General features: G+C 46.4%; 1 protein-coding gene across 3 annotated transcripts; it reads right to left on the bottom strand.

Annotated features, from left to right (window-relative positions):
- Positions 1-5,156: 5,156 nt before the first annotated feature.
- Positions 5,157-10,923, bottom strand: LOC135175373 (homeobox protein NANOG-like). Of its 3 annotated transcripts, XM_064143409.1 has the most exons (6): positions 10,815-10,830; positions 10,075-10,208; positions 9,175-9,264; positions 8,367-8,635; positions 7,553-7,642; positions 5,157-7,115 (listed from the first exon to the last, which is right to left on the bottom strand). In XM_064143409.1, the coding sequence occupies exons 3-6, from the start codon at positions 9,257-9,259 to the stop codon at positions 6,699-6,701; spliced, it is 861 nt and encodes a 286-aa protein (XP_063999479.1). In that variant the 5' UTR covers positions 9,260-9,264; positions 10,075-10,208; positions 10,815-10,830; the 3' UTR covers positions 5,157-6,698. The 3 variants fall into 3 exon arrangements, with proteins under 3 accessions (XP_063999479.1, XP_063999478.1, XP_063999476.1); XM_064143408.1 differs by lacking the exon at positions 10,075-10,208 and having other exon boundaries at positions 10,815-10,923; XM_064143406.1 differs by lacking the exons at positions 10,075-10,208; positions 10,815-10,830 and having other exon boundaries at positions 9,175-9,489.
- Between the last annotated feature and the right edge of the window lie 1,955 nt (positions 10,924-12,878).

Genomic DNA, 12,878 nt, shown 5'->3' with positions numbered 1-12,878 from the left:
CCATTCTATCAATATATAAATAGCCGCAGCAACCATATGCCATTGTTCTTACTCATGTGACTGTGAAACTATTAAGTGAGATTTTTCTGTGTTGTTAATGGATCAGCTTTATGGCTTTTGGCAATGCCAGATTAGAGTCCAAAGACCAAATGAGCAACTACCACCCACCTAAAGAATTTCCTTCACCTTGCAATGTTTAATACTAGGACTGAAGAAAGCATAGAGGTATCATAATTCTAAACTTAATAGTAATATAGGTACCTAAAATCAGATGTGTGTGTCAAAGTACATTTAATAACAGAACTTCAAGCTCCCTGAGTCACCCTTTTTGATGATGGCTATGACTTTATCTTAATGTAATAGAACAGCTAATGCAGTTAAAAAAAATACTGAGCATAAAATGAAGAGAACTGATGTTTGCAACTGGTGCAATAACAGTCATGGTCTTCCATTGGCAAAACTGGTTTGTGTCTTGGTATTTGGCCTTATAGAAACAATTGAAACTCACACTCTTAGCCCATCAATCTAGCCTGTCTAGATTCCACTGCAGAGCCCCCCTGCTCTCAAGCAGGTCAACACTTCCACCCAGCTTGGTGTCATCTTCAAACTTACTAAGGGTGCACTTGATCCCCTCATCCAAATTATTGAGGAAGATGTTAAACAGAATCAGCCCCGGTACTGACCCCTAGGGAATACTACCACCACCTCTTGTGACCAGCCACCAACTGGACTTAACTCCATTCACCACCACACTTTGGGCTCAGCTGTCCAGCCAAGTTTTTACCCATCCGTGCTATGAGCAGGCAGTTTCTCCAGGAGAAATTTGTGGGAAATGGTGCCAGAGGCCTTGCACTAAAGGCTGGATAGACAACATCCATGGCCTTTTGCTCACCCACTAAGCAGATGACCATGTTGCAAAAGGAGATCAGGTGTCACTTTAGCTAACTTCCAGTCTGCCAAGACCTTGCTGCTCAGCCATGACTGCTGACAAATGATGTAAAGTGGCTCAGTAAGCACTTCTGCCAGCTCACTCCTTGGGTCAATTCCATCTGGTTCTAAAGATTTGTGGATAACTGTGTGGGGCATCAAGCTGCTGACCACCTCTTCCTGGATTGTAGTGGGGGTGAGTAGATTCTGCTCTACTGGTCTCTGCTTTCTCATGTTCTCAGAATACAATTGGTCCTATTGCACAGTCTGAGGCAAAGGTAGCATTAAGCACCTCAGCCTTTTCTTCATCCTTACTCACCATGCTTCCTCCTGCATCTAATAGATAGTACATAAGGCAGCAGTTCCAGTGTTGTAATGTGTAAAAGATCTACTGAGTCAGACACAACCCAGATGCTAGAGACACACCCTGGCTGTGAGCAGATGGACTTCCATTATATGTCAGAAATTTATTCCAGCCTGGTTCTAAAACATATTCACAGATGTCATCTGAGGATGCTCTTCAAAACTCTGGACAGCATGAAGATAACATGCTCTTCCCAAGAAAGGAAGTTCTTGGGTTTTGGGTTTCTCTTTTTTTTTTTTTTTTTTTGTCCAAGACCAACGCTATGATTTTCCACCCTTCATACCATTTGGCTACCTAGCATCAACCAAGATGCTGTTGTTCTCTGATGATAGCCTAAGAGATGTGTGACAAAGCTTTGCTGAAAATTTCCAAATCTCCGTTAGCTCAACATTTTAAGCCATACAGTGTAGTTTTCACATGCCTGCAGGGAATAGCCTATTATATCTAGGATCATGACTTCTGCCTGCTCTGGAGATCCAACTGAGGCTGTGACATCTTGCTCATGGGCCACTCAGACCAAACACATAGCTTGTAAAACTTCACTGCAGGCCACGTTGACACCGAGAGCAAGGAATAAGGTTGCTTGCAACATTCTGCTTGCTTGGTATTTCAACCACGAGACAGCAAAGACTGGAACTTAGTAAATTAGTGAATAAACACTGGTCTGCCTCATCTACACTAGATCTAACTACTTCTGTTTGGGTGGGATTCTCTGCACCCTTGAAGGTGCACCATCTGCAGCACCAGCTAACCAGAATGTTGACACTGCAGAGATACTGTGGAAGTGCCGTGCTTTTTCCACGTATGCATAAGAAGAGAATCATAGAATCAACCAGGTTGGAAGAGACCTCCAAGGTCATCCAGTCCAACCTAGCACCCAGCCCTATCCAGCCAACTAGACCATGGCACTAAGTGCCTCATCCAGGCTTTTCTTGAACACCTCCAGGAGATGGCAACTCCACCACCTCCCTGGGCAGCACATTCCAATGGCAAATCACTCTCTCTGCGAACAACTTCCTCCTACCACCCAGCCTATACTTCCCCTGGCACAACTTGAGACTGTGTCCCCTTGTTCTGTTGCTGGTTGCCTGGGAGAAAAGAACAACCCCCACCTGGCTACAACCTCCCTTCAGGTATTTGTAGACAGCAATGAGGTCACCCCTGAGCCTCCTCTTCTCCAGGCTAAACAACCCCAGCTCCCTCAGCCTCTCCTCATAGGGTTTGTGTTCCAGGCCCCTCACCAGCCTTGTTGCTCTTCTCTGGACACCTTCCAGCACCTCAACATCTCTCTTGAATTGAGGAGCCCAGCACTGGACACAGTACTCATAGTGTGGCCTGAGGAGTGTTGAGTACAGGGGAAGAATAACCTCCCTCATCCTACTGGCCACACTATTCTTGATCCAGGCCAGGATGCCAGTGACTTTCTTGGCCACCTGGGTACACTGTTGGCTCATCTTCAACTACTATCTACCAGTCCCCCCAGGTCCCTTTCTGCCGGGCTGCTCTCCAGCCACTCTGTCCCCAGCCTGTAGTGCTGCTTGGGGTTGTTGTGGCTGAAGTGTGGAACTCTGCACTTAGCCTTGTTCAATCTCATCCCATTGGCCTCTGTCCACCCATCCAGCCTGTCTAGGTCCCTCTGCAGGGCTCTTCTACCTTCCAACAGATCAACACCTGCTCCTAGCTTGGTGTCATCTGCAAACTTTCTGATGCTGGACTCAATCCCCGCATCCAGATCACCAATAAAGATATTGAACAGGACTGTGCCCAGCACTGATGCTTGGGGAACACCACTAGTGACAGCTGCCAACTGGATGTGGCACCATTCACCACCAGTCTCTGGGCTGAGCCTTCCAGCCAGTTCTTGACCCATATCAGAGTTAATCTGTCCAAGTCACGAGCTGTCAGATTTGCCAGGAGCTTGTTGTGGCAGATGGTGTCAAAGGCTTTGCTGAAGTCCAGGTAGACTACATCCACAGCCTTCCCCACATTCACCAGGTGGGTAACCTGATCATAAAAGGAGATCAGGTTGGTGGGACAGGACCTGCCCTTCCTAAGACCATGCTGGCTGTGCCTGATCCCTTGGCCATCCTGTAGGTGCTTTGTGATGGCACTCAAGATGTCCTGTTCCACGACAGAGCTCCATATCCACAGCCTGACCCTAAAAAGACCTGTTGTTAAGGCAAATCCTATTTGCAGTGTGTAGAGATCACTCTTGCAGAGCCCAGCCAAGAGAAGTTGCAGTTCTAATAGAGATGCAATGTATCCCAGTGGAAAGACCTTTTTTTGACATGCACTTAACTTCCTCCAAGGAACTGATCTAAATATCCTTGTGGAGGTTTAAGCCCATAGGGACTTGTCACATTTCCACTAGTTTCAGTGGTACTGCTTCAATTACCTGTGCACCTGTTTCACACAGCAATGTAACTTAGGCATGTCAAGACAATGAGATCTCAGCACCATGGAAAGATAGAATACTGCTCTATTTTGCACCTTCTAGAAACTTTGACCAACTAGCAGTCATTTCCAGCCTATCTGCTAAAATCCCAACAGCCACTCTGCACGTTCCCTGCAGCCCTACAACTCCATGTGCTTTCCAAACCTGTGTGCAACTCAGGTTGAGCAGCCAGGGGACTAATACACTCATGAAGGAATGCTCCATTCTTGCAAAACACAGTGAATGCAGTAACACAATTCACAGCCTGCAGAGCAAGCCCATCTCAGTCCCAGTGCTATTTTAGAAACAGGATGTTTCTGCAGGAGGAGGACATCTGCTATTAAAGTTCTGGCTATATACTTAACCTTGTGGGATCAAAAAAACCCCACAATCAAAACCATAGACAAGCAATACAGATAATTGCATCAAGCATTGCCTGCAACCATTCCACAAAAATCCCTGTGTACTTATGCACAGCTTAAGCTTGCATCTTAAATAATTTTATATATATATACACACACACACACACTCACTGTAAGTTATTGCTAATTTTAAAAGTGAAAGGCATGGCTTTGTTATAGGACTTTTATAGGTGTGTGTGTTTTTTTTTTTTTTTCTCCCAAGGGAATTATTGAAATGAGCACAACTACTAAGCATATTACCTAGAATTTACTCAAACTGATGTTGGGACATGAGCCTCAGGGCATGATGTGTTCATGAGCATCTGTTCATGGGAGTTTAAACTCAGGTATTCCAAGTAAGAGGTATATTAAGAAGGTAAGGCTCTGACAAACCAAAGCTCACTGGGCAGAAACAGGTTAATTCTCTAAATTGGCAGCTGCTCATGTACTGCTTCAGTACCAATGCATCTGGTACACGTTTTGGTACCTTGTAAGTGTTGCTTCCAGCTGCTAAGGGGAGATAAATGCAGCTTTGGAACAAATAAGATACGGGTTCAGTACTGGAGGCAGGATTTGACGATTTACAAACTTCTGCTGTCATCTGAGGTTAGCAAAAGAACCCCAGGGGACCTGCAACCTCGATGAGGCAGGACCTTCTCAGGCCTCTAACTGTGACCTCCTCGAGCAGCAGCAGCAGGAGGCCAAACAAAAGATAGTATTTTTTGCTCCTGTCTTCATACTAAAATACTAATCTTGAAGCACTGACATACAAGGATCAATGCAACTGTTGTTATAAGGCTGCAAACCAGCAATGGTAGACCAGTTGCCCACCCTGGAGGGCCCCCCTTCCCCTCCATTGCAGTAGGCAAACTTGCACATTGAAACTAAGTCTGATGGACTTCTTTTAAACATTTACTTAATCCTACCTCTGGGATAAACAGTAGAATTACTTGATTTCCTCCTTTCCCTAGTACCATAGAGTGATTCTTTTTTTCATCATGGGCTGTTTAGATGGAGGCTGGCAAGATCATTTCAACATTAAAATAAAGTAATTTATTTTCAAACCAAACAAGCGTGTAAGAACATTAAACAGAAACAGAGCAATACAACACAACATGCACATAAAATATAACATTTTCAAGATTGCTGCAAGAAAATACAATTTAAGGAAAAACAGTATGGAACAACAAATGTTTGCATCTTTTGCAGTGAAAGTTTAACTCTAACACACAACCCTTGTGCGGACATTTGAGGACAGGGTTGCAGTAAAAACTGCGTACTGACCACAAAAAGCCCAAACTTCTCACCTGCCCCAGAACTTGGAGACTTAACATTAGCTGAAGCAGCCTTTCAGCAGAATAATGCAGAAGAGCTCCAACTAAGCTCTGGAGAAGGGACACAATTCCTTCCAATTTACACTCTTAAAGCCGAGACTAGACAAAAGAATGAGGAACCATCCTGCTCTAGCCCCTTAGATGACAACTCCAGTTGGACATAATGGGATTACCTGCCCTGAACATCTAGGTTCCAGGATATGTGACATTGAACATCAGCTTTAAAATGGGTCCTTTACTTAGCTGCCCACTTCCACCCCAGAGAAAGCCTCACTGCAGTAATGCTATGTTTATGAAGCACTACGGAACCATCACGTGCAGATAAGCAGACTGTTCTTATCACTTCTAAGGCGGGTACACACAACTGCTCCTCACACTTCCAACAGTAGCACTCTGGGCTACCCTCTGCTGCAACGTGCAGTCTAGGACTAGCCACTAGTCTTTCAGCAGAGAGATTTAGAAAGGCAAGATGTAAACCGAGTGGGGACAGTCCCAGAGACACCATCCTGAATGAGCCGATAGGCACAAGTGACTTCACAGCCTTGAGAACCAAGAAGGAAGTCTGCAGGTGGCATTTGGGTTTGGTTATTACTGCTCCTCCTCACCTCTCAACTGCCCCATGAGAGCAGCAGACAAGAGGTAGGCAGGTACTGATCCCTCCAAGAGAAGCTGCTGAGAATAACTGGATGAAGTAATCTGAAATCAAATGCTCTAATGTAGTTATTTCATGAGGGAGGAGAGAATGCAGATGAAGAACCTATTAGCAGTTAGCTAACTGAGGTAGTAACACAATCAGGCAAGAGAGCAGGAAAGATTCTGGGCTACAAAAGGGCATTTTCATCGAAAAAGGCTGAACTACAGGCTCTCCTGCAGCAAAGCTCTGCTCAGGGAAAGCTCACAGATAACCTGATAAAGAGGCAGCAGAAGAGGGCAGGAATTTTGACAGCAAACACAAACCTTTACCACTTCTACTGCTCTGATTGTGGCATTGCACATGCCCCTCCATGAATGGTGGCCTATCCACACCCAATTCACCCTTACACCAAGAGTTAGCTATGACCAGACATCTGTCTTTAAAATGAAGGCTAGCCTAAGGAAGGAGGGTACTGAGCTCCACCAACTGTTAAAATAGAAGGGAGGAGGGACAAGTGAGAAAGGAATGGAAAATGGATCCCTGACTCAATTCTAGAAACCCCATGACAGAAAAGAGAAGAGGAAAAACCTCTGGTATCTTAGACCTAAGACTCATAACCACTCTGGGTTCCCAGAGAGTGCCAAGGGGCTTGGTACTGATGCTGTACAGGAGAGCCTGAGAACGGTGCAATGTTGTCAAAGGTGCTCTGGAAGCCATAGGTGTCTTCTGACTCCAGGCTGACATAATCCATATCAGCAGAGCAGCCATGATAGAAGTTCATCTGCTGGGTTAATAAGCCTGTAGCTTGCTGTGTATTGCAGCTTGTCCCACCTTTTCCACCAAAAAGCCCCTCATCCTCCACAGCCATGAATGAGTACAGGCTCTGCCCACTCCCATAAGTCTGGCCATTGCTATAAGCCTGATGCATGTTGGTCACAGCCTGAAGGTTTCTGCTGGCACCAATAGGGAAGCCCTGGTGGAAATTCGAAGTTATATCCAAGTATGCAGTCTGATGAAATCCCTGCCAGGAGAGACAAGAAAATGCTGTTCAGTAACATGAAACTGTGCCTACCACCCTTTTGGATGGGACCTCCCTTCCTTGGTCACTCCCTGCCCCAAGCTAAACAATAGTGGTATGTTTGTACTTGTGGTCCTCACTATGGACAAAGACCAGAGATGACAAGCTCTTAAGCTCTACATGTAATCTCCAGCTCAACGGATCTGGGAACACCATGCTGGGAAGATAACCAGCATGAGCAGCCTTGCTGGCCCTCTGGCTATTTTGTTTTCTATCTAGTCTCAATTGGGCAATAAACAAACTGGAAATAAAGCCTTTGTTACAAGAAATGCAGCTGGCTTGGTAATATACAGTCCCATGCATCATTCCAGTGAGCAGGCTGGATGTGACACACTTCTCCCCACAGACTGGAGATGACAAGCATGAGGGAATTCTCTCACCTGTGGCAGATACACCCCTTTTTCCACCCACTGACTCTCCTTCTGGCAACGTTTAAACTTCATCCGTTGGTTCTGGAACCATGTTTTCACCTAGAAGTGATTTGGAAAGAACACAGGACATTAGAAATTCATACTTGGAGCTTAGTACACATCCTAAAGATGTTTTGCCTTCTACTATAATCCATTTTCTGCTTGGCTCCTAATAGTGCACATAATTTCAGCAGCTAAGAATATGCATCAGACCCAGGTAGCTCACAGATCTGAGACTGGAGATCTAACACTCTTAACTCTTCAGATCACCATGGGATCTCTCACAGCATCAACCCCCATCTGAAAGGCAGACAAAGACGATTACTGAAGCCCAGATTGTACCTTGCCACTGTGCTGAGATTAGCACTGACTCGGAAATGAGTCAATCCTTCAGTCAGAGGCAAGCAGCTGGTGGGTCGAAGACCTCCTCTCTAGGGAGATACTCTATGCTGTTCTGACTAAGAAAGGCACCTTGCAAAGCAGCACAAGGATCTGACTTTTCATGTTCTGAAACAACACATATCCACACAGGATAGTAACCTGACTCTGCACAGTCCTGTTTTCTATGCACTTTCAAACACCTGCATAGAGGGGGTGAATGACGATGGAACCAAACATAGGAGGAACACAGAGTCATAAATTTTCACACCCTCTACTCACTCATCTAAGCAATGGTACAAACGAAACCATGAAAGAAACTTCAAGGAAAAGTCTCCCAGCCCCGTCCCTACTCATAAGATCATGTCACACCCAGAATCCAACCCTTGCTCAGCAAGATGTTCACCTGCTTGTAGGTGAGCCCTAGGGCAGCAGCCAGCTCTCGGATCTGCTGGGGGCTGAGGTACTTCTGGCTCTGGAACCGCTGGTGCAGGATTTGCAGCTGCTCCTGGGAGAAGGCTGTGCGGCTCTTGGCCTTCTTCACCACACCCTCACCTTCCTCCTTGACCTTCTGGGAGGAGGGATGGGGAGATGGACGCTCTGCAGTGGGGCTAGTGGCAGAGTCAGGAGTATACTGGGTAAACATCCCAGAGCTAGAGGAAGCTGGAGAAACATCTGAGAAGAGAGATCTGATGTCAGAGGTGTCCATGTGTAAAACATTGAAGACTTCGAAATCCAGCTTCCTTGGAGATTTTTAAGACTGGGTGCCTTGGGGACTTGCAGAAGCTCTGCAGGCAGAGCAGAAAATTATTTTGGTTGGAAAAGACCTTTAAGATCATCGTGTCCAACCACTATCTAACCCTACCAAGGCTAGTGCTAAGCCATGTCCTCAGCACCACGTCTCTGCCTCTTTTAAACAGCTCCAGGGATGGGGAGTCAAACGCATCCCTGGGCAGCCTGTTCCAGCGTCTGAGAACCCTTCCAGTGAAGGTTCCCTATCTAGCCTAAACCTCCCTTGGTGCAACTTGAGGCCTTCTCACTCGTCCCATCGCCTGTTACTAGGGAAATAGGCACGGGCACCCTTCGAACAGCGAAACCGAGACCTTTCTTCTGCTCCCACCTCCGCCCCGTCCCCCCCGGTCGCTGGCGGATCGCCCCCGCAGCTTGCCAAAGCCGCGGGCAGCCTGGTCGCTAGGCCGGGCTGAGGCGCGTACCTGGGTGGTTGGGTGTCTTCTCCAGCGCGAGGCAGGGCACGGTGTCCACCGACGGAGCCTCCTCGGCAGGCTCGCTGTTGTCCATGCTCCCTGGGGACGGCCAGTAATAACGCTCATACCGGAGGGCGCCGGGATAGGGCAGGTAGGGCGGCATGGCCAGGTGGGTGCTCATGGCCGGGCCTCCAGCCTATCTGGCAGTGAGTGTCGCAACAGGCAGTGCGCAGGCTGGTACCCATTAGACAGAGGTGGGGGTGCGGGGGATGCTTTATGTCCTGCCCGTCCCGGGCTAGAAGGGATTGTCATGGCCATTGTCATGTTAAAGTCGGTTGATTGGAAGGGAGAGGCTTTGAGCTGTATTCAGGGGGTGGGGGAGGGCTTGGCTCATCAAGGCCCACACTCCAACTAGTCTTTCAGGTGCGTACGCTGCCAAGACACCCCCTCCCTCCTGTGGGGGGGGGAGGCGGGGAGAGGGAGGAAGACTCTTGTTTCCCCCACCTTCCCAGAGGCAAGAAGGCCTGGGCAGAGCCGTTCGGGGAGGGGAGCCAGGGCTTACTAGACATCCTCCGCTGCATCCCCACATTTAACGCTCTTTGTCCCCCACCTCCACCGGTCACCACCCAAATGCAGAGAATGGAAAGGACCCCAGAGCCTGCCCCGGGGTATGCAAGGGCTTATGCGTGTCTGCATTGCTGATCGCAACCATCCTAAAAAACAGAACCCTCCACCCCACCCCCCCAGCTAGTGAATATAGAGTGGGTGGGGGAAGGAACGCCGTTTCAGAGCAGTGTCTGTATTGCCGAGAAAGAGGGTACAAAGCGACACAAGCTGCTCGTTTCTTTAGCAGACAAAGCTAAGACAGGCAGGGCTGTTTTGCAGGGGGATAACGAAATAGCATTTCACCTTTCCTAAGCGCATTTCCTCAGCCATTTGACGTTTTCAAGTTTCGTGGCCTTTTTCTGGGTTGGCGTGGTGGTATTTTTTTTTGTTGCTCTTGTCGTTGGTTGGATTTTTAGTTTGTTTTAAATAAGTGGTATCTTTAAAACAATTCTATTTTTTTTACTATGCACTGGGAATCACTCGGTCAGATTCTAAAGGAAGCCAGAGTAGTGCAGATAGAAAATATCTTTATGGATCTTAAGAACGTGAATGTCTACAGTCTGCCTGGGAAAGAAAATACTCCCTCCTTTTCAAGCTATTTCCACAGATTCGCAAAATAGTGGGGGTCGGAAGTGACTTCCGAAGATTATCTAGTCTACCCCTCTGCTATAACAGCATTGCATAGATTAAATCACACAGGAACACATCCAGGTGGGTTTGGAATGCCTCCAGAGTTGGAGACTCCACTCTGGACAATCTGTTCCTTTGCTCTACCACCCTCAAATTGAAAAAAAAAACAAACAAAACTTAGGTTTATGTGGAACCTACGGTCTTCTACTTTATAAGTTACAACTTTCTTTAAGAAAATAAAAAACTTATCAAGAACATCTCACACCCCAGGAGTTACAGAAACTAGAAAACCACCTGGCAGAAGTACAAATTATGGCATGTGACACCTTAAGCCAATTCTCCACCTCCCCCAGCGCAAGGAAACGTGACACAGGCACCTACCGGTACACAAAGGCAGTAGAGTAGGTACTAACCTGTTGTACTGTTAAGTCTATTGGAGATAACAAAGATGGGGACTCTTTTGCTTCCATATATTTCCTCCTCCCCTCTTGATGAGAAACAAGCACCAGCTGGTGCCTTGAGTTACAAAGGAATGTTGCTCGCCTGGAGGGGTTCTTCTCTGGCCCACCTTTCATCACTTCCTAATTAACGGGGATTTCGGGTCTCAGAATCTGAACAGGATCCAGGTGGAGAGACGATAAGGAACACGGCAAAAAAGGTTTATAGTCAAATGAAATATAAAGCCAGCGTCTGCTTCTGGCTCTGTGGTAGACAGTGCTGCTGATGCAGGCACGGAAAGGGATTCTCTCTTGGGCAAGAATGAATCTTATGAGGAGTGACTGAAGGAGCTGGGACTGTTTAGTTTGAAAAAGAGGGGGCTGAGGGGAGACCTCATCGCTCTCTACAATTACCTACAAGGACATTGTGGAGAGGCTGGTGCTGGTCTCTTCTCACAGGTAAGTAGTGGTAGAACAGGAGGGAATGGCCTCAGGCTGCGACTGGGTAGGTTTAGATTGGATGTTATGAAAAAAAGTTTCACTGAAAGAGTGGTTAGGCATTGGAATGTGCTGCCCAGGGAGGTGGTTGAGTCACCAACTCTGGGTGTGTCTAAAGGCCATTTGGATGTGGTGCTTAGGAATATGGTTTATGGTGAAGTAGGTTCGACTAGGTTTATTGGTTGGACTTGATGATCTTGAGGGTCTTTTCCAATCAGAATGTTTCAATGATTCTGTGTATTACCCATTGTGGGGTGAGGGCTTCAGGAGGCACTGCTGGCTGTCCCATAAGTTGCAGGGATCCCTGAGCCATCCATTGGAAGGGAAGTGGCTTGCCAGTCACAAGGAACTCCCACTTTAGAGCCAGAATAACACCAAGCATGCCAGCAAATCCTTCCTCGTGGAATTGTGTGTGTGTGTTCGGCAACACAACAAAATATTTGTGATTTTCACATATGTATCAGTTTTCACATACAGATCAGAGTCTCTCTCATAGACAGTTCTTTGCAGTATCCACAGTACTGCTTTCCCCTGCTCTCTCCTTTCTCTTCTCCATCCATATTTAGATTTTCTTATCTCATTTGTTTTTAATTCTCTTTGTTTTTATGCTTAAAGGACCAAATATCTTTACTTTTTGATTAATCACCTTATAGTAAGGATGATTTGCTTCCTCTTACCAACCATATTTCTAGCTGGGTGACCAAACATGTTTTTTTTTAATGCCTTTGTAAGAGAAACAAGACTTGTGTGAGTGTATAAAACCATGGCAACTGAAATCAGAATTTATATATATAAGAAAAATCCACTTATTTCCCTTCAAATAAAAGCTACACAGAAAAACATACAGGGAATGTAAATTCAGAAGTTCTGCAGGCATAGAAAGCTACAGGTAGCAAAATGGAGATGTTTGAGAAGCTTCCAGGGTGCTAGGTGTAGGACAGCTATCCTATGGGACCACCAGCCTGTGACTGTCCATGGATGACTGAAGCTCATGTGATTTAAAAAAATTCCTCTTGGGAAAAACTCATAGAGCAGGCACAAGTATCAACTCATTTTACTTTTGGGAATGTTTTTAGCTGTGATGGCAACATCGTTTGAAGCTAGTTCAGTCTTGCTCCCAAATAATCGCTACTGTTTGGCAATAACAGGTCCAAACAGCAGCAATAATTTGGGGATTTGGCTCAAGGTTGTATCTGTCCATGCCGTGGTCACCCTCTCTTTTGCAGTTCTCAATTAATTATGTGCCTAATATCATGAAACATTAGTCACTGAGTAAAGAATAAGTTGGTTCATCAAGTGTGTGGCAGTGAATGTCCACTGAAGCATGATTTTTTTCCATAGTCTTTCAAGGGGAGTGGTGAAAGCTCATGTCTAAAAGCAGTCTTCACCTCCTGGCCTAAGCACAGTTCAGACAGGACCGTCTGGAAGATGTTTTCGTCCAGCAAGTTCCCTCTGCAAGGGATCCGCTATTAGTGTCAGTCAGGTCACTATCTTCAGAGGGCTGGAGCTCAGCCTTGGACTGAAGTGGTTCAAACACATCAG

This window comes from Pogoniulus pusillus, chromosome 5, assembly GCF_015220805.1.
Source record: "Pogoniulus pusillus isolate bPogPus1 chromosome 5, bPogPus1.pri, whole genome shotgun sequence".
In the NCBI taxonomy this organism is placed as follows: Eukaryota; Metazoa; Chordata; class Aves; order Piciformes; family Lybiidae; genus Pogoniulus; species Pogoniulus pusillus.
The sequence above is the reverse complement of the archived record's forward strand: the minus strand, read 5'-3'. Positions and strand labels throughout refer to the sequence as shown.

Excerpts from the sequence above, each read along its gene's own strand:
- LOC135175373 (XM_064143406.1), bottom strand. The coding sequence starts at position 9,346 with ATGAGCACCCACCTGGCCATGCCGCCCTACCTGCCCTATCCCGGCGCC. Across the intron at positions 7,643-8,366 it reads TAGGGCTCACCTACAAGCAG|GTGAAAACATGGTTCCAGAA; the intron begins GTGAACATCTTG and ends AATCACTTCTAG. Across the intron at positions 7,116-7,552 it reads AAGGGGTGTATCTGCCACAG|GGATTTCATCAGACTGCATA; the intron begins GTGAGAGAATTC and ends CTCTCCTGGCAG.